This window comes from Typopeltis vanoorti, chromosome 17 (assembly GCF_054136105.1).
Source record: "Typopeltis vanoorti isolate ZY-2024b chromosome 17, IOZ_Tvanoo_1.0, whole genome shotgun sequence".
Lineage (NCBI taxonomy): Eukaryota > Metazoa > Arthropoda > Arachnida > Uropygi > Thelyphonidae > Typopeltis > Typopeltis vanoorti.
In genome coordinates this window covers 41,652,001-41,672,467 of record NC_143565.1, presented here as the reverse complement: position 1 = coordinate 41,672,467, position 20,467 = coordinate 41,652,001, and the positions used below count along the sequence as shown (strand labels likewise).

The window sequence follows — 20,467 nt, the reverse complement described above, 5'->3', positions numbered from 1 at the left end:
GTAATGATGTAAATTTTTCATGTAGTACTATCCTGTACACCCCTTGAGGGTACATGGCAGGAATTTGATGATAACATTCAAGCCACAACATAAGTTCTTTTAAGTTCTCCGGTATCCCTTTATTTTAGAACTGTAAGCAATAATTTCAGCCTTTATTGGCTACCGTCTATACTGTTTTGTTCTAATTTATCTCTGAGTAATCATGTGAGAGCTCATTGCTTTCTAACTTAATATATCTCTTAATGATTTGTAACCAAATAACAGGAATCTAATTTTGATGTCTTAAGTTTTTTTTTTTTCCACCAGAGGTCAGTCTAGTATGTTAAGCAAATTAGTGTGACTTTAGCATACTATGTAGATTGTAACATAGCCTGTTTCTTTGTAAACATGTGTACAGATGATGACCTTAACATGAAAGTCAGAATGTCAGGAGACTATTTTGGTTCATATTAAACTGGAGTTTTTTTTTCATATTTTTTCATATAGCACAGTAGTTGTTTCCATAATTTAATAATGAATGAATAATAATTTTTAGAAAATACAATGAATATTTTACCTTGTACTAATGCTTTCAGAGATGTGGCATAATAATTCACGTAAGAAGATGACTGCGGAGAACTTGAGAAATCAAAGAATCCTACTAAGACTGCCTGCAAGAGATTTGAGAATATTAGCCATGTAAAACTTAATTTGTAAATACAGGTAACCCTCGTATAACGCGGTACTTATACAATGCGGTTTTGATATAACGCGGTCTACAATTTCTAGTAACCCTTTATTTTATTTTTTTTTCATATTTTTCACGGACTTAAAAATCAAATTTTATCTTCATTAAATTTGTGTCTGCCCATATCGCGCAAGTAGTTATAAGTATCAAATTTAGTTTTATTGCATCACTGAATAAGGTACTGTACAGAGGCTTTTGCAGTCTGTGTCATTCTAAACAAATGGTGCAATTAGAGACAGATGGAATAAAAACGGCGCTAAGTAATAAATCACATGTCCCTTCTCACAGAAACTATGCTGTATAGACTTAAACAAAACCATATGTTGCACCAAAACACAGTATCTAACTAAAAACTATTGTCCAATTTTTCAATTATGAAATAAGTGTTTGTTTTATTGCATTTGAAATTCTTGATGTCATTATGACAGATCACAAAGGCTAACTTAAAATAAAAGACTACCAAGAAATGAAACATGCCATATAATGATTATGTGAGTTCGCCTGCCACCTCAAACACAAACAAGAAGCCATAAAATTGAAATGTTGGTGTGAGTTGAGCCAGTCGGTAATGAGAAGTTCCATCGGAACGTTAAATGACACTCTGTTGTGAATGTGTTAAAACTAATAGTGAATGTTGTATGACAGTTTCAGATATTATGGAATTCGATTGAAGAGAATTAGCATTTCAACTCAACACTTGTCTGTTGCTTTGGTCTTTGGGTCACGTGATCTTTTGTTAATACTGCACCAATGATATGCACGTCTTTATAGCTGCTGTCTTGTGTAAAACAAAATTCGGCTTGTACGTATTGTAACAATTTTAAAAAAACTTGAATAATTTATAAGTGTATAAAAGGATATCACCTGTAAATCGTTGACATGCCAGCAAAATTCTCAGATGTGCAACCTCTGGCACGAGTGTCATAATGTTCGCCATCTAGGGTTTACTGTATAAAGTGTTTATTGTTAAAAATTGTCTTCATTTTCTGCAGGAAAGCGCATTTAAAATCATAAGTGTGTTATTCTCAAGCTGAGCAGTTTATTTTCTGGTGAGTTGCATACATATGAGAATTATACAAATGATATCCAAGAGATTTAAAGTGGTGACGACCTCCGTCCACTTAAACATCTACGGAATATTATTTCTGAAGACAGTGATGATGATTAAAATATGCGCTTTAATTTATTGTGTCTAAAACATTTATGCATTATGTGCAATGAAATTTATGTACAATTTGTAATTTTTATAATTTTATACTACATATTTGTCTCATAGTTTATGTTTTCTTAACTTACATGAATTACCTGAATTAAATAAAAATATTGTTTTTGTTGGATAAGTCATTGTTGTTTATATAATTTAAAAAAAAAAAAAAAATTTCGGAACCTAACCCTACTTTTTCTATGTGATCTAAGTCTTGTATAATGCAATTTATATAATGCGGAATTTCTATGGAACCTAACATCCGCGTTATACGAGGGTTACCTGTACTATATTCCATGAACATTTGTTAGTATTTTCACAACAGAATCAAAACTGTGAGTTCACTATTAGCAAAGCTAATAGAAAACCCAGAGAATCTTGCAAATTCAATAATAACTTAAATACTGTCCGACTACAGAGCGAGACCCCTCAACACTTCTACACATGGCAGAAGAAGCCAAATCCATTCTAATAATACGGTAATCAATGATGAGTGTTTATTATTATACATTGGAAAATTAACTTTTTTTTTTGAAAATTCTAGTTTTTAAAGTTGTATCTGTCTTGCTTGTACAACAGTTGGAAAATTTTGCATATAAAGTACATGATTTCAAGTGTTGGGGATGAATTCGTACATTGCCTTATTCCTTTCTCCCCTTCAACATGAATTGACTCTTCTTGGCCCTGAGCCAGCCAGGGTTCTCGCATCTGTGATCGGACAGTATATATGTTAAAATGTAAATTCTTGACATTACTTTTAAAATAATTGCTAGAATGTTTATAAATGATACCAGATGTAATGAAATAGTTGATATTTAAATCAAAAATGAAATTCAGTATGGAAAAAGTAAAATACACTCCAGTGCTCTAATAAAAATGCACTATTATATTCTATTTTATTTAGCGCATAAAAATGCACTAAATAAAATAATTTTTCATGAACAGTAAGAAATGATAAAATTCATTACAACCAAGTTTAAATATCAGTGCATGTATTTTGCTGTTATCAAGACAGTATCCTGAGAGTAGAAAAATAACAAAAAACTGGATGCGACATGCAAGGCTACTACTAGTAATTAAAGCCATGGAAACTAAAGCAAATTGTACGTGCCTGTAGTGGTATGTGCCCACCACAGGCAGCCTTGGCCAATAAGTTGATCTTAAGATTTCCTAGATTTTGGATAGTTTAATGCAACCATATTTAATAATAAAGTCAGAAATTTGTTTTAAATGATGCTTGAAGCAATCATTCAGATTTGCCTAAAGTATAGTAGCCACTTTTCCCCCCTTTCTCCAATCTCTGCAGTGTGTCCAATGCATGATCCATTATAACCAAAACCACTGCATCACACTTTTCCAAACCTATACGAGTTGTTAAAGTCTGTAAAATTGGGATGGAAAGGTACAGAAATGCACAAAGCCTGGCCCCAAACTTCACAGAACATACTTAAAAAACTGTAGTACTAAACAATACAAGGTTAAAAATAATCGTCATCAATTTCCTGATACATATCTCCCTCAAGGAGTGTTCAAGTTATTATTTACAGAACTACACATTATTCACATTCATAGGTTCACATTATTAATCTCTTATCAACAAGTTTCCTCCAATACTGCCATATCTAACATACTATGCTTCTAAGGCACTTCTGACTGAATCAATCCACCAAGTCCTTGGTCTTAATCTGGGTATCAAACAGCTGTTTCGCTAACCTTTCTTCAAAGTGGCCATACCACTTTAGAATACTAACAATGTCAAATTCCTTCCTAATATCATAATTTTTAATGATTCTGTTATTGATGCCATCTGTTCACTCCCCTGATTTTTCAAAGAACTCTCATATCTGTAGTCTCTAGTCTTTGATTAAGTACTTTATTTCTAAACTAGCTCTTAAATTGATAACTTAAAACTAGTTCGAACACTGTCTTGTATACTGTTTGTTTGATGTTTTGGCTAATTTCTTTCTTATTACATATAAATTTATTTGGCTCGCTACCCACCATACCAGTTTTGCTTATTCTGTTGTCTATTTCCATATTTAACTTGCCATCTTAACTGAAACTGTGCTCTAAATAGCAAATATTTTACTTGTTCTACAGGATCTCCATTTGGAATTAAGTCGAAGTTTTCTATGTTCATTCCTATTTTCATAGTTTTGATCATATTATTGCTGATTTTCATGCCAAATTTGTTACAAATGTTATTCAATTTAGTTAAAGCAGGGATTCTCAACCTATGGTACGCGTACCACTGGTGGTACGAAAACAGAGTATAAAATAAAAGGGTAAATTAACATATTTTTTTACTCGCAACATGAGTGGAGAATTAAAAATGTATTCACAAATATTTAACAGTTCTACTTAAAATATTTCATGCAACTAATTGAAAACAATTAGATTTTACATTATCATTAAAAACTGTATAATAATATACAAAAATAACACGAAAGTTCAATTTGAATTTAATAAGTATTATTCAAATGACAATGACAGAAAGTAACTCGAATATATCTGATTGGACAACAATGGGAAACAGTTTGTCCGTTGTCATTTGTTTAGCTGAGAGCCACAGTTACAGTTAAGAAAGTAGTGGTGTTAGATTATTGTCTTTGAATGCGAGATTTTATTTGTGAAACTGTCATATTTATATGTAGTTTGTGCCAGAGGATAGAAACTGGAACATGAATAAGTGGTTAACGAGCGGGTCAAAAAGATCGAAGGGAGAAATTAGCGTAAGTGGGGGAAACAATTCTTCTCCAAAAGAAGCCACTACTTCGAATCCTAACCAACCGATGGAGGACATCGTTGTACAAGAATGCAACAAAAAGCCCCGTACAGCACAAGGTAAATATAATCTTAGTTATTTATCATATGGTGTCACATATATTGGAGAAGAAACCGCACCTGTTCCCCAGTGTGTCATTTGTTATAAAACACTGTCAAAACATTCGATGAAGCCTTCTCTTCTTAAATGCCATTTTGAAACCAAGCATTGCGATTCAAAACACAAACCTTTGAAATATTTCCAGAAAAAATTGTCCAATTTGTCAGCAAGGAAAAAAACAAATATCCTCATTTTCAGGATTTAACAAAGGCATCTTATGAAGTCAGTTTAAGAATAGCTAATGCAGGAAAAGCTCACACGATCGGAGAGTCATTAATATCTTCAGCAGCTACAGATATGGTTAGAATAATTTTTGGGGAAAAGGCAGCAAAACAACTTGAAACGATTCCATTATCCAATGACACCGTATCACGAAGAATTTCAGATTTGTCTTAAAATATTATCATCATCATCATCATCAAATTCCTGCCATGTACCCTCAAAGGGTGTACAGGATATGATAGTACTACATGAAAAAAATTACATCATTACTAACTTCCTATCTACAATTTTCCTCCAAATCAGTCTGTTACTTGTCAAGACTCCAACATTAGATCTTATATTTCTATTGTCTAATGCACTTTGTACCATATCAATCCACCTATATCTTGGTCTTCCTCTGGGTCATTTTGCTGCCAACTTGGCAGAGAACACTTGTTTTGATAATCTTTCTTCGCCCATTCTGTTTAAGTGACTATACCACCTGAGATTAGCTCTGCTAACACATTCCTAGATGCTGACAATGTCAAGTTCTTTCCTAATATCCTCGTTTTTAATATGATATATTGCCATTGATGCCATCTGTTCATGCCTATAATCTTTCTCAGGACACTCATATCTGCAGTCTCTAGTCTTTGGTCAAGTGTTTTACTTCTGATCCAGCTCTCAGATCCATAAGTTAAAACTGGTTTGAACACTTGTATATAGCTAATTTAGTGTTCCGACTAATTTCTCTCTTATTCCATATGAATTTATTCAATTGACTTCCCACTACCAGCTTTGCTGATTCCGTTGTCTATTTCTATATTTAATTTACCATCTTCAGTAAAAATCGTGCAAAGTAGCTGAAATGTTTTACTTGTTCCACAGGTTCTCCACACAACACAGTTGACATTTTCAATGATTCTGCCTATTTTCATTGTCTTTGTCTTTTTATTGCTGACCTTCATACCATATCTATTACAACAGCTATTCAATTTAGTTAGAGAATCTAGCAGACTTGTAGCGGATTTATTTAGAAGTATAACATCATTCTGCATAAAGCAAAGAGCTGACATTATCATCTCCAATTTTGATATCATGTTTAGTACCACTTTCCTTCATAATGTGATCCATATAGATAATGAATAACAGAGGGGATAATGTACATCCTTGTCTCACACCAGATTTAACATTAAACCATCTTCCTGTACTTCCTTGAATTCTAACTGCTGACTTACAACTCAAATAAAGACTAAGTATCGCTTGATATAATGCCCCATTCACCATATAACTGCAGCGTATTGAATAGCTTCTCTCTTGGCACCTTGTCATATGCCTTTTCCAAATCGACAAAACTTAAATACAGATCTTTGTTATATTCCCATGCTTTCTCGACTATTTGTCGTAAAGTGAAGATCTGATCCTGACAGCCTCTATTTGGCCTGAATCCTGCTTGTTCTTCACCAAGCTTTTTTTTCCACAATTCTTCTCAACCGTTTCTCAAGTATACTTGTCTCTAGATCTAGTCAGGAACACTCAGTAGGGAAATACCTCTGTAATTCTCACATTCAGTTTTATTTCCCTTTTTATATATGGGTACTATGAGAGCTCTACTCCAATCATCGGGAATTCGTCCCTCTGTCCAGGCTTTCTGAACTATGCAGTGCAGCCACTGTAATACTCTTATACCACCATACTTCAGCATTTCTGGTCGAACATCATCTACTCCTGCTGCCTTTCCACATTTCAAGCCTTTGATGGCTTTTTCTACTTCAAGTATGGATATGTATTCCTGACTGCATGCCTTGGTAGTGTTTTTTACCACTGTGCTGTCATCACTGCTTTTTTCATTTAGCAGTTTTTCAAAACTCCATACTTCAAGGATATCTTTTTCTCGCGTTTTCATGTCACCTTTATCATCTCTAACTCCTTTTACAGCACTCTTTCCTCCATTCCTTAGCTTCTTCAACAAACTTCAGAATATTTTGCCACCTTCTTGATATTTATTTTTTATATTCTTGCCCAAGTCCTCCCATGACTTTTGTTTAGCATGTTTTACAGAGTGTTTAGCATTCTTGCATTTGTCTCTATATTCTCTAAACTGACTTATTTGACAGGAACTTTTGATATGCTTTCTTCTTTTCCTTCACTGCTTTTTTAACTTCCTGTGTCCACCATGGATTTCTGATTTTTTTTTATCCTTGCAGACAACCTCACCACTTGCCTCTCTAGCAGAATCAATAATGTTTTCTTCAGAGTTTGCCACTGAATCTCCAAGGTTTGATTCCTGTTTTCAAACTCTTTCATTTTTTCTTCAATAATCTTTGTGGATTTTAATCTATAGTTCACATCTGAGAGCTGCTCAACTTTTATTCGCTTTAAAACTTTCTTACATGTTATTCTTTTCAATATGAAATTCAATTTTATCCTGCTCAAGACTAAATAGTGATCACTTCCAATTTCAAATCCTCTGTACACTCTGGTGTCCTGCACCAGGGAAAAAACATCACTATCAACAATAACATAGTCAATGAGACTTTTCTTATTCCTAGCCAGTTCTCTCCATGTGAATTTGTGCACATTTTTATGTTGGAACATGGTGTTAGTAATAACCAGTTCATGTCCTGAGCAGAAATCCAACAGATATTTTGCCATTATTATTAGCTTTGCTCTTTTCTCCAAATTTTCCCAAAACATTTTTGTATGTCTGTCAATCACTTCCTACTCTGCTATTTAGATCCCCAACAAGGACCAACTTTTCATTTTTCAATGTGTCAGTAGTTTTCTCTAGAGCCTCAAAAAATTCCTCCACTTCTACCTTAGTAGAACCTTCTGTGGGACCATAGGCACAAATAAGTCTCATTGTCCAGTTCCCCATTCTCATATTTGCCCACATTACTCTACTTGAGACTGACTGCCATTCAAGAAGATTAGCCTCGTATTTTGTGTTGAATACTATGGCTACTCCTTCTTTTCCTTGCTTGTCATTGCCTGAATATAACATTTTGTATTTATTGCTCAGAAAGATCTCACCAGTTTGTGTCTTTTTTGTTTCAGTCACTCCTATTATGTCGATGCGGTACTTATCTAATTCCTCAGCTAGCTCCATTTCTTTGCCATTCAGGTTTCTTATGTTGATAGTACCGATCTTTTAACTCTGGTGATGTTGAGTTGGGGTTTGTTTTCAGATTTGTTCCAGTAGCTGACGTTTTGCTGTTTGCCCTGGTTCCCTGGTGAAAACAATGTGGGCCTTGTTTAACTGGGCGACGCCCCAGCCGGCATGAAATTTTGTCACATTGTACGATTATTTTTTATTTTGGTTTAACCAATAAGAATACAATTTGGTTGGCTAAATCCCAAATTGCCAGCTCATCCTCGTTCGTTCAGTATCTAAGTAGATACCCAACAGGGTGCACCACAAGAAGGTGAGGATTGGACATTAGGTCAGAAGCCCTGGTCGGTTCTCCGCATTCCTTTAAAGGCTATGTGGAGGTCTCCTCTCAGTTATACAGCTTTGATCCTTAAGCACCCCTCTTAAAATATTAAGGAGCAGTTAATTGAAAAAGTTCAGGCTAGTAAATACTTTTCCACATAATTGGATGAAACTACTGACATTACCAGCATGGCCCATCTTCTTACGTATATAAGATTTATAGATGGGAAAACAGTGAAGGAAGAGTTCGTTTTGTGAACCACTGCCTGCTCAAACAACCTCAAATGAAATATTTTCAAAATTAGACCAATTTATGAAAATGAATGATATAGAATGAAATGAATGTGTTGGTGTTTGTTCTGATGGAGCACGTGCAATGGTTGGGAAACACTGTGGCGTTGTTGCAAAAAGTTAAAGAAGTAGCTCCACAAGCAAAATTTGTACATTGTAGCATTCATCTCAAGGCTTTAGCTGCAAAGAAATATGCCAGTTGCTCTGAAGACAGTTTTGAATGAAAGTGTGAGAACTGTTAACTTCATTAAGTCCAGAGCTATGAATTCATGACTATTTTCGATTTTGTGCAATGAAATGGGTGCTGAACATGATTCTCTTTTACTTCGCACCGAAGTTAGATGGCTGTTGAGGGGAAATGTATTGAGCTTCAGAAGTGCAGATTTTTCTCACTGACAAATCCTCAGACTTGAATTATTTCACTAATGAACTAGATTCAAAGAGTATCTGTTTCTCCAATAAATATCTGAATAAGATAATAAATAACTAAATAAATCACAAGTATTGTAGAGAAATGCTTATTTTGTCCCTGGGACCAGCAAATCATGCTTTTCCAGAATAAATTTGCTTACTGGTACATCTAATATCCTGAATTAAATATAGTGGTATGCCACTGGAAAAGGCTGAGAACTCCTGAGAGACTTGAAATAGATGTGTTTAGGAATACAACATCTGCATAAAGCAAAGAAGTAAGTTTGACATGTCCAGTTCTAATATCAGGTGTAATTCCACTTTTTCATGTGATCCACATAGATGAATAAGAGTGATAATGTGTATTCTTGTCTTAACCCTGATTTTATATCAAACCATCTTGTATTTCCTTCAACTCTAACAGCTGACTGACATCTTAAATGTAGACAGTATGAGGGGATACCCAAAAATAACTGGAATTATTTTTTGAAAAAATTTTTATTATAGTTTATAATACCATATTCTAGTAATTTATAATACCATATGAGTCAATGCACTTGACCCAGCATTTTTTCCACTGCTGAAAAGAGATCTGGAACTGTTCAACTGGAATACTGTTTATGGCTTCCAGCAACTTTTCTTTCACTTCGTCCACATCAACAAATAGCTGCCATTTCACGTTTTTTTTTATTATCCATGGGAATTAATAAGTCACATGGAGAGAGATCAGGCAAGTAGGGAGGGTGAGGAACAACTGCTATGTTGTTTTTCGTCAAGAGCTGTTGAACAGACAAGGCCGTGTAGGTTGGGACATTGTTGTTATGCAGCAACCAATCTCCGCTACTCCATATTTCTAACCACATTTCAAATCAGAGCAAAAATTCACAAGATTTTTTTTTTTTTGATCCTCTGTGAGCGAACGAGGTGCAAATTTAGCAGACACACATTTTATTTGCAAATCTTCTGTTAAAATTCACTGGCACAAACTGTATGACAAATTTGTCTCTTCAGAAACTTGCTCAATGGTCTTTTGACAATCTTTGTTGATTGCCTGGCAAACCTTTGATGTTTTCATCATTTCTGCTTGTCAAAAGTTGGCCAGATTATGGTTAGTCTTCAACTGACATATTCCCATTTTTGAAACAAGGAAAACCACTTGTAGACTTGTGTTTTACCTAAAGCATCATCCTTAAAAGCTTGCCGAAGCATAACAATAGATTCAGCTGCAGTTTTACCCAAAAGGAAACAAAATTTCATGCACTCTCTGTTCTTTGTGATCAGCCATCGCCAAACTTGCTTGTAAGCACTAACAAAATAGAAGCCAAACAACAAACCAGTTCACACAGGATGATGCCACTTGCCAGGGTGGCACAGAAAACTGTACACTCATGATTCCTAGTGGCATCATCTGTAACTAGAAAATGCCACATGCCAAGTTCAGATTCCAGTTATTTTTGGGTACCCCATTGTATTGCTCTGTATAATGTTTCATTTACCACATATAATTGTAGTGTTTTGGAAAGCTTTTCTCTGGACACCTTGTCGTCATATGCCTTTTCCAGATCTGCAGGTCATTGTGATATTCCATGATCTGATCTTGACAACTTCTATTTGGCCTGAATCCAGTTTCAAATGAGTAGAAAGGCCGATGTGTTGCCAGTACATGCTAGTTTATTTAATGGTATTGATTCATAACACAGAATGATAAGAAAATAAATATTTACTAACTAGCTGATATTTCACTGGTATATCCAGCATCTTCAAAGCACAAGAACAGTTCGTCACAGTACACAAAACAACAATCTGGTATAACAGTTGGACTAGTTTTAAAAAATTGTAATGATCAATTTTTATGACTATAATCACCATAGAATAGAAAATATACTAAATGCCCCTGAAAATTCCTTCCATTGCCTTTTTACATAAGGCTAATGCAAAACTGTTACCATCCCATACTCAAGGCAAATCTGAAAAGATATCTGCAGTGCTTAACAAATATCATGCTTTGCACCATATTTAAACCATATGTCAAATTAGCAACTTTCCATTCACCTAAGGACAAACTCTCTTCTTTATCACATCCAAGAGTATATGACGTGCCCAGTTCTTGGGACCTGGTTTACTATGGACAGACAGATCTGTTGACATCCACCTTGAAGAACATACAAAATACATTTGGCACCATCGTTATGGCAAGTCAGGTGTAATAGACCATGCCTTGGATACCCCTTGTTGTTGTTGAGTCCATTGAAGAGCTTCTAGATATGACCATGGATCTGTAGAACTACTTTGGCAATCAGTTGAACTTCGATGGAGTTGAGCTTTTCTCTAGAGTTATTGTCAATTTTCTGTAGAGCAGCAGCAATTGCAGGACAAGAATAGATAGGTAGGTGTTAGTTCAACTTCTGGCCAGTTCTTGCATGTTTCATAGCTCCTATTACCATCTGGCTGAATTTTCATCCTTTAAAATGTTCCGTCCTTAGTTTGTGATGATTGTGGTTATTTCTCTATTTTCATTAAGTTCATTCTTCTTCTTCTTAAGGTAGTTACCTAAAGAAGAAGAAGCTTGGGCGCATTCGTTTTAGAGGAGTTGAAACAATAATTCCAAATAATCTATACACTGCTGAATAGACTAATTTTTGTTAGGTTACTGTATGTGTTTGTCGCTTAGTATGTTTGAAAAAAAAATTTTTTTTTGAAAAAATAAAAAAGTAAACAAGAAGAACAAGGTGGCTCACAAATTTCAGAAAAATTTAACAAAGGGCTCGGGCAAGCCCCTTATAGCTCACCACTGCTTGTAGACAACTTCACCACATACCTCCTTGGTGAATCAATGTCTTCTTCAGAGTTTGCTACTGAGAGTCTAAGGTTTGGTTCTTATTTTCAATCTGTTTCATTTTTTCTCCCCCAATAATGTTTGTATAGTCTATTCTACAGTTTACCTGTAAAAGCTGCTCATCTTTAAATCTTCTTAAAACTTTCTTACACACTGTTCTTTTCAAGGTGATATTCATTTTCATCCTACTTAGCACTAAGTAATAGTCACTTCCAATTTCAAATCCTCTGTACACTCTTATATCCTGAACTGCATGAAGATATCACTAAAACAATGACATAGTCAATAAGTCTTTTCTTATTTCTTGTGTCTTCTCTCCACATGAACTTGTGCACATTTTTATGTTGGAATATGATGTTAGTAATGTTAGAAAATAATAATGCAAGCATAATAAATTATATTTAACAAGAAATTATATTCTTGTTTAATCTTTTATTCAAGTGTAAACAAAGAATGTTTGCACATGAAGTATTATCTTTCACAACTAGGCTACTTATATATAGAAGCTGTTGACTTCACATCAATTGCCTCAGTATCCCATAATGCAGAACATTATGGGAAGGGACACTACCTACACTGGTTTCGATCTTTAGTGAGGTCTTAGTAGCAAGACTCAGGAAGATACCAAGGTTGAATCAATGTAGAATCATATATTTTCCATATACAAGTAATAAAAAGGTTTATCCCCTTATTAAAATTCTCTGGATCAGATATAGCTCAAAGTATTTTTCACTTTGTTACAAAAGTTAATTATATTTGGCCAGGAATTATATTCTTGTTTAATCCGTTACCTAAATGTATGCAAATATTTGTGCATTATGGGATACCAAGGAAACTGATATGTAAAGACAACAGCTTCTATATACAAGTAGCATAGTTGCTCAAGTCATTTCGCATGCAAACTTCACTTACATTTAAAGGATTAAATAAGAATATAATTCTCGTCAAATATAATTTACTTTTTAATCAAGTGAAATTGTTCTAGGTCTTGCTCCCAATGAGGAGACCTCAATAAATGCTGAAACTGGTCTAAGTAGCAGCCTTTCCCATGATGTTTTTGCATTATGGAATAATGAAGCTTTTGATATGGAATCAGCAGCTTCAACATACAAGTAGTCTAGTTATAAAAGATACTTTGTGCACAAACTCTATGCTTACACTTGGGTATAGGAATGAACAAGAATTTCTTGTCAAATATAATTTACTTTGTAATCAAGTGAAAAAAAACTTTCAATAGCAAAATAATTAAAAGCAGATGTGCACACTATTAAAAGTATCCTTGCAAACAGACAAGAAAAATGAAAGATTCAACACATGATGTTTACTTGTACACACATATGCTTCTTTCCTTTCCTTTTTTGCTCACCTTCTGTTGTTGTCTCATTATGAAATACTTGCTTCCTGACATTTTTAGTACAAGTCATTCAAAAAAATGAAACAGATTTTTTGGCATCAGATGGTCTGGCACCTCCTTGAGTCTGGACAAAATTAAAAGAGCAGTATGCTTGAAATTCCTGCAGCTACTTCACTATTTCACGGGGCCACCATACATAACACTGCGTGTATTCAAGCTTGCTTAACTTGCTTAATAGTGATCTTGTGATTTTGAGTGATACAGTGCATTTTACTTATTCAATTAATTCACATATAATATTTGAGTTTCTAGAGGTCCAATGGTGCTTTACAGACAAGCAAGAGGTATAATGGGTTGGAGGTGCACTGATGAATGACCTCTGTTGGTCTGGCAAAACAGTTAATCTGGCTAATCCAGATTTTTCATAATTTCCTAATAAACTTATACTATTTTGCAATATGTCTAAATTATATCTTTAGTTATAATATGAAACTTTTGATTTGGTCGCTCATCTGGTAACAGCAAATTTACTTTGTCTATAATGTCCCCCCCCCTTTCCCCAGTAATCTAATCCTGTAGCCTCCCCTTTTTGAGAGAGTTGCAGCTGATGAACAGTCTTCTTCCATTCCTCTCTATCTCTTGCCCGTCCAATCTTTGATGTTTTCTGTCTTTCCATTGCAATCATTGTCTTCCTCTTTCTCTCCTTCCCTCCACCATCCCCTGCAATACTATTCTGGGGAGCTCTCCAAAAGAACCCCTCATCAAATGTCACAAATGCTATTTTTGCATTTGCGACATTTTCAAGGTGAATCTTTTCAGAAAAGATTCACCTTGAATCTTTTCAGAACCTCTTCATTGCTCACTCTTTCAGTCCAGTTGATACGATCAATTTTTCTGTACCACATTTCAAATGCATTCAATAGATCACTTATCTTCTTATTGATCGCCCAGGACTCGCATCCATATGTTTCCATGCTCCAGATCATTGTTCATAGGGTTTCAAAATATAGCATTTAATGGCACACATGCTTTGCATTTTTCATTTGTAAAATAACTGCAAAAAATAATTTTAGGTAAAAACTGGAGTCACAAAGTACAGTGATCTTTGAGCTTCAAAAAAAGTAAAACAATAATTTAACACATTTATCCCATGCTGTGAATCAGATGAAAACTTACTTGATCTACATGACTTTTTTTTGATAAAGTGTACTGAAACATTAAAAAGTAGTTATCTTATTTCACATTCTTAAAAGAAAGCTTTTAAAAATAGTGCTCATTACAGGAATCAGCTGGATATGTTGTATGTATATCCAGCTAAATTTATGTTTACACTGGTGCTGAATCTCATATTAATCTGAGGGTCACCGTTTCCATCCTGTTTCCCTCCACCTAGAGCAAATGAAAATAAACATGTACAAAAACACGATACCAGTTACTGTCACTTATAAAATTATCAGATACTTTTAATTGCATTTACAAAAAAATGCCAAATCCTGAAATATATATCAAATATATTTCTGTATGGAATAGTCTCAGACATATAACAGGTTTTGAAATGCAGATTTTGGATAAATTTTAGGATGGTTCATTACATCTCAAAACTGTTTTTAGGATAACTTTTAATCCTGGGTGATTCTAAAAAATAAAAAGGTTAGCAATTTTTTTTTGTGGAATAAACTTCAAACACTAAAAAAGAAGTCCTTCATTTGTTTTCATATAAAAGAATAGAATAAGATAGGAAACAACTGAAAATTCTCAGAATCACTTTAATTTAATCACTGAAACAGGTTATAATGAAACCTTGCCATATTTACAAATACAATAAAATGTCTGTTCTGTTTGCATCTGTATACTATTGAGGGAGGGGGGGGGGCTTTGCTTATATACAATCAGTTATTCTGATTGTATATAAACAATCTAATTTCTGATTTCATTCGGGTATTCTGAAGAGTGTAGAAATTCCTTTATGTCGGAGTGCAAAAAAATGAATCTGTTCATATTTTCAACAAAGGAGTGCTTCTACAAATAATTAATTATTTGTAGAAGCACTACATAAATAAAGCGTAAGACGATTAGTCCATACCTGGCAAGCACACATTAATAATGAACATTTATTAACAGCATGTTATAAAATAACAGCTTTCTATTATACAATGAAACCTGTGGAGAATTCATGACTAAACAAACACCCGTAATAACTACAGTAATAAGTTTTAATAAGTAAATATTTCATCCTGAGTATCTTAAGACATCGTCAGTACAGTTAATTCAAACAATACTAGGAATAACATACAGTTAGGGGGCATGATTACAATGGAATCCCAATATGGTTGCAGTAACGTGTTTAAGAATTAAATTAAAATATAACTGGAGGGAAAAAACAAACAAACATTAAAATAAGATAACATATATAAAAAATTATTTTACACAATTTTGTATGACAATTTCCCATACTTTAGGAATAGCAAGAACATCATTATGGTTTAGATTTGGTCTGTGATGTAGGGCTTCAGCACTTTCTTTACATAAACGTTCATGTTTATATAAAGATCTATGTAAAAGTTTGGACTTTTCCCAATGGATCCTATGGTTTGGGTTTTCAACTCAGTGTTGAGCGAGGCCAGATTTCTGTGGTTTGATAAGACGGATATGGTCTTGATGTTCCGAAGTGCGTTTATGAACAGATCTACCTGTCTGTCCATAGTAAGACAATTTACAGGAGCATGGAACCTCGTACATGCCAGGTAGCATCAGAGGTGAGAGTTTGTCTTTAGGAGAAGGTAACAAGTTATAGATCTGGTTGATGGGTTTGTAGGTAGTAGCAAGTTTGTATTTCTTCATAATTTTTGAAAAGACGTTCGGAGATGCCTTTGACATAATATGGGAATTCTATGGGCTTGTGCTTGTTTAGGTTGATGTGTGGGGAAGTGACTGATGATTTTTTGAGTTGTTTTAAGATTGTATCCATTTAGTATGGCTGTATTTTTGATTATTTCCAATTCTTTGTTTAGAGATTCTTCAGAGGAGCAGAATCTGTATGCTCTGGTTACTAATTTTTTAATGATGTCAAATTTTTGAGATGGATGATGAGCAGAATTGTGAATGTAGCAACCTGAAAATGTCGGCTTGCGATAGACAGAAGTGGAGATGGAACCATCTTTTTTTCTTTGGATGTGTAAATCCAGAAAGGAGATACCCTGTGGATATTCTTTTTCTAGCGTAAATTTGATGCAAGGATGAAGAAGGATGAAAAATAAAAGACATTCAACTGTTGGAAACTGACATGCTAATTAGCTTCGACATTGTCTCTCTCTTCACTAATATTCTCCATAAGGAAACAGTAGACTTGTTAACTCATAAATTTCCGTCTGATATTGTTGAATTATTCAAATTTGTTATTACGTTTGGTTACTTCATTTGGAAAGAAAAAATTTACAAGCAAGAGGAAGGAACAGCAATGGGGTCTCCCTTATCACCAAACTTAGTAAACTTGTTTCTAGAATACCTTGAAGAAAAAATGTTCACGTTTAAACCCAAACCAAATATTTGGCTACGATATATCGATGACGTCTTTGCTGTCTGGGATCATTTCGAACAAGAATTACACCTGTTTCTAGATATGCTAGAAAAAGAATCTCCACAGGGTATCTCCTTTCTGGATTTAAACATCCAAAGAAAAGAAGATGGTTACATCTCCACTTCTGTCTATCGTAAGTCGACATTTTCAGGTCGCTACATTCACAATTCTTCTGCTCATCATCCATCTCAAAAATTTGGCATCATTAAATCACTGGTAACCAGAGCACACACATTCTGCTCCTCTGAAGAATACAGCCACACTAAATGGATACAATCTTAAAACAACTCAAAAAATCATCAGTCACTTCCCCACACATCAACCTAGACAAGAACAAGCCCATAGGATTCCCATACGTTATGTCAAAGGCATCTCCAAACGTCTTTCAAAAATTATGAAGAAATACAAACCCATCAACCAGATCTATAACTTGTTACCTTCTCCTAAAGACAAACTCTCACCTCTGATGCTACCTGGCATGTATGAGATTCCGTGCTCAAATGCATTTCGGAACATCAAGACCATATCCGTCTTATCAAACCACAGAAATCTTGCCTCGCTCAACACGGAGTTGAAAACCCAAACCATACAATCCATTGGGAAAAGACCAAACTTTTACATAGATCTTTATATAAACATGAACATTTATATAAAGAAAGTGCTGAAGCCTTACTTCACAGACCAAACCTAAACTGTAATGATGTTCTTGCTATTCCTAAAGTATGGGAAGTTGTCATACAAAATTGTGTAAAATAATTTTTTATATGTGCTACCTTATTTTAATGTAATTTTATTCCCCCCCCCCTCCAGTTATATTTTAATTTAATTCTATAACACGCTACTGCATGCATATTGGGATTCCATTGTAATCATGCACCTAACTGTATGTTAACTGTAAATTAACTGTATGTTATTCCTAGTATTGTTTGAATTAACTGTACTGACGATGTCCTAAGATACTTAGGATGTAATATTTACTTATTAAAACTTATTACTGTGGTTATTACGTGTGTTTATTATTATTATTATTAAACAAGACCTCATGGAGTCAAAGACTCATCTAGGAGGTCCTTTTATCTCACACACATCTCATCATACCGGGTCTTAAACACATTCAAACTCCTTGCAGACACCACACTCTCAGGCAAGGCATTCCAATCATTCACAACTCTGCACGAAAAAAACCTGCCTCTCACTCCCCTACTCACACCCTCTTTATACAGTTTCCAGGGATGACCTCTGGTTCTCCCCTGATCTCCCACTATTCGCTGTAGAACTTTTCCACCATTGATCCTATAACAACCCCTTACCAACTTGTAGGTCTCTATCATATCTCCCCTCTTCCTTCTCTCCACTAGACTCTGCAAATTACATCTTTTCAATCTTTCCTCATACTCGACATTCCAGAGGTCAGAAACTACCTTAGTCAGTCGCCTTTGGACCCTTTCCAACATCTCTTCATCCTTCTGAAAACCAGGTGACCAAATCTGGGCACAATAGTCCATGCGTGGCCTAATCAAAGCCTTATACAATGGAACAAGAATCTCCCTACTTCTACACGTCAGTGTCCTCCTCATCATTCCCAGAAGTCTTTGTGTTGTCTTCACAATTTTGGCGATGTGTCCCCTAAATTTTAGATCCTTATCCACTATCACTCCCAGATCTCTTATTTCCTCTACTTCCAACAATATATTCTCACCAAGCATAAATTCTGCATCCCATCTTTGTTTTCCAAATTTTAAAACCTTACATTTTGCAACATTGAACTCACATCCCCATTTGCTTGCCCAATCACTCAATTTATTCAAGTCTTCTTGCAAGGCCACAACATCTTCACTACTCTTTATGGTTCGTCCCAACTTTGCATCATCTGCAAACAACTGAATATCTCCATCGAAATCTTTGCCAATATCATTAATATACAAGTTAAATAGTAATGGCCCTTAAACAGATCCCTGAGGCACTCCACTAGTGACTTTCCTTTTCCTGGATATTGCACCCCCATACACAACTTGTTGATACCTATCAGATAGCCAGTCTCCAATCCAATGCACTAATCTAATATCCAACCCCATCTGCTCTAGTTTGACTGTCAACTTATCATGAGGTACTCTATCAAAAGCTTTTGCAAAATCCAAGGATATTACTGTGTATCCTTCTCCTCTGTCCAAGGAAGCAGTCACTTTATTGTAATAAGTAAGTAGATTACTAAAACACGACCTCCCTTTAGCAAATCCATGCTGTCCATCAAAGATTATACCATTGTTGTCAACCCAACTCTGGATCCTAGTTCTCACAAGCTTCTCCAACAACTTAACCACAACACCTGACACACAGATAGGCCTATAGTTTGATGCTTGAGTTCGATCACCTCCTTTATGAAGTGGCACAATCTTGCCCTCCTTCCACTCTTTATGGACTTGACCAAGTGCAAGACTCGTATTAAAAAAATATGTCAAGGCAGGTGTCAACTCTGACACATTCCTTCAGAATACGCGGTGATATATTATCAAGTTCCACAGCCTTATTTACATCTAGTTTACTAAACTCCCCAAACACCTCTTGCTCACTTACAGTCAGTCTCTCCTCCCCATCATCAACTGCTCTCAATCTCTCCATGAAGTCACATTCACAAGATTGAAAGATCTTTATGAACTGCTCATTAAGTATCTCCACCACACATTCTGCAACAGCTGTCTTTATACCATTTCCTCCAATCAATGTCATCCTTCCATAATCATTCTTTCTTTCTTTTGCTGGCTACATATCGAAAGAACTCCCTAGGATTCTTTTTAGCTTCATTAGCTAACTGCTGTTCATACCTCTCTTTAGCTACTCTTACCAACCAAGTCACTCTCCTTGCCTGGTCTTTGTAGAACTCATGAAATTGGTTACTTCCACTTCTCCTATGCTGCCTCCACAATGCCCTTTTTCTCTGTATTGCATGCTTAATCTCTTTATTCATCCATCTCACACCTAACTTATTTAACCTTCTCACCCATGGTATACATTTAGACATTGCATCCACTAAATATTTTTTGAAAATCCCCCAAGCTGCATTGATCTCTTTTCCAGCTAACTCCTCATTCCATGCTACACCTGCAAGCTGTCTCCTGAGCTCTTCATAATCATCCCCCTTGTAGTTCCACATACCCTTTTTTCACAGAGGTCCTTGCACTGCTGGTTTGTTTAACAGCTTTCTAGAAAAACTGAGTTGTGACACCATTAACATGCAATTGAATCTGACTGACACCGACTAGCCATTCCATATATGTTTATATATCAGCAACTAATGAAGAAACAGTTCCAATGGATTTTGAAATTCTTAATTCAATATATCATTTGCATCATGCAAGATGAAAAAAAAAAAACTCACTATAGAAAATGAGTAAGAACTAGACAAAGCTTTATCCAGGACTTTTATGATGAGCTGTTATAGTGAGTTGGCTAATAACTGTTTGTTATAGCAAGAATTCACTATATCATTAATTTTTTTACATGTCAGTGGGATTTAGTAATGATGCAACAGATGAAATTTAGATATGAGGA

The 20,467-nt window shown here is 35.0% G+C and overlaps 1 protein-coding gene across 1 annotated transcript in view; it reads right to left on the bottom strand.

Annotated features, from left to right (window-relative positions):
• Nucleotides 1-20,467, bottom strand: part of LOC150097320 (thioredoxin domain-containing protein 11) — a 243,433-nt gene that overhangs the window by 179,929 nt on the left and 43,037 nt on the right. The window contains exon 4 of the mRNA XM_090407348.1: nucleotides 557-650. Within this exon, the coding sequence (XP_090263474.1) occupies nucleotides 557-650 (94 nt within the window). The remainder of the gene's footprint in view (nucleotides 1-556; nucleotides 651-20,467) is intronic.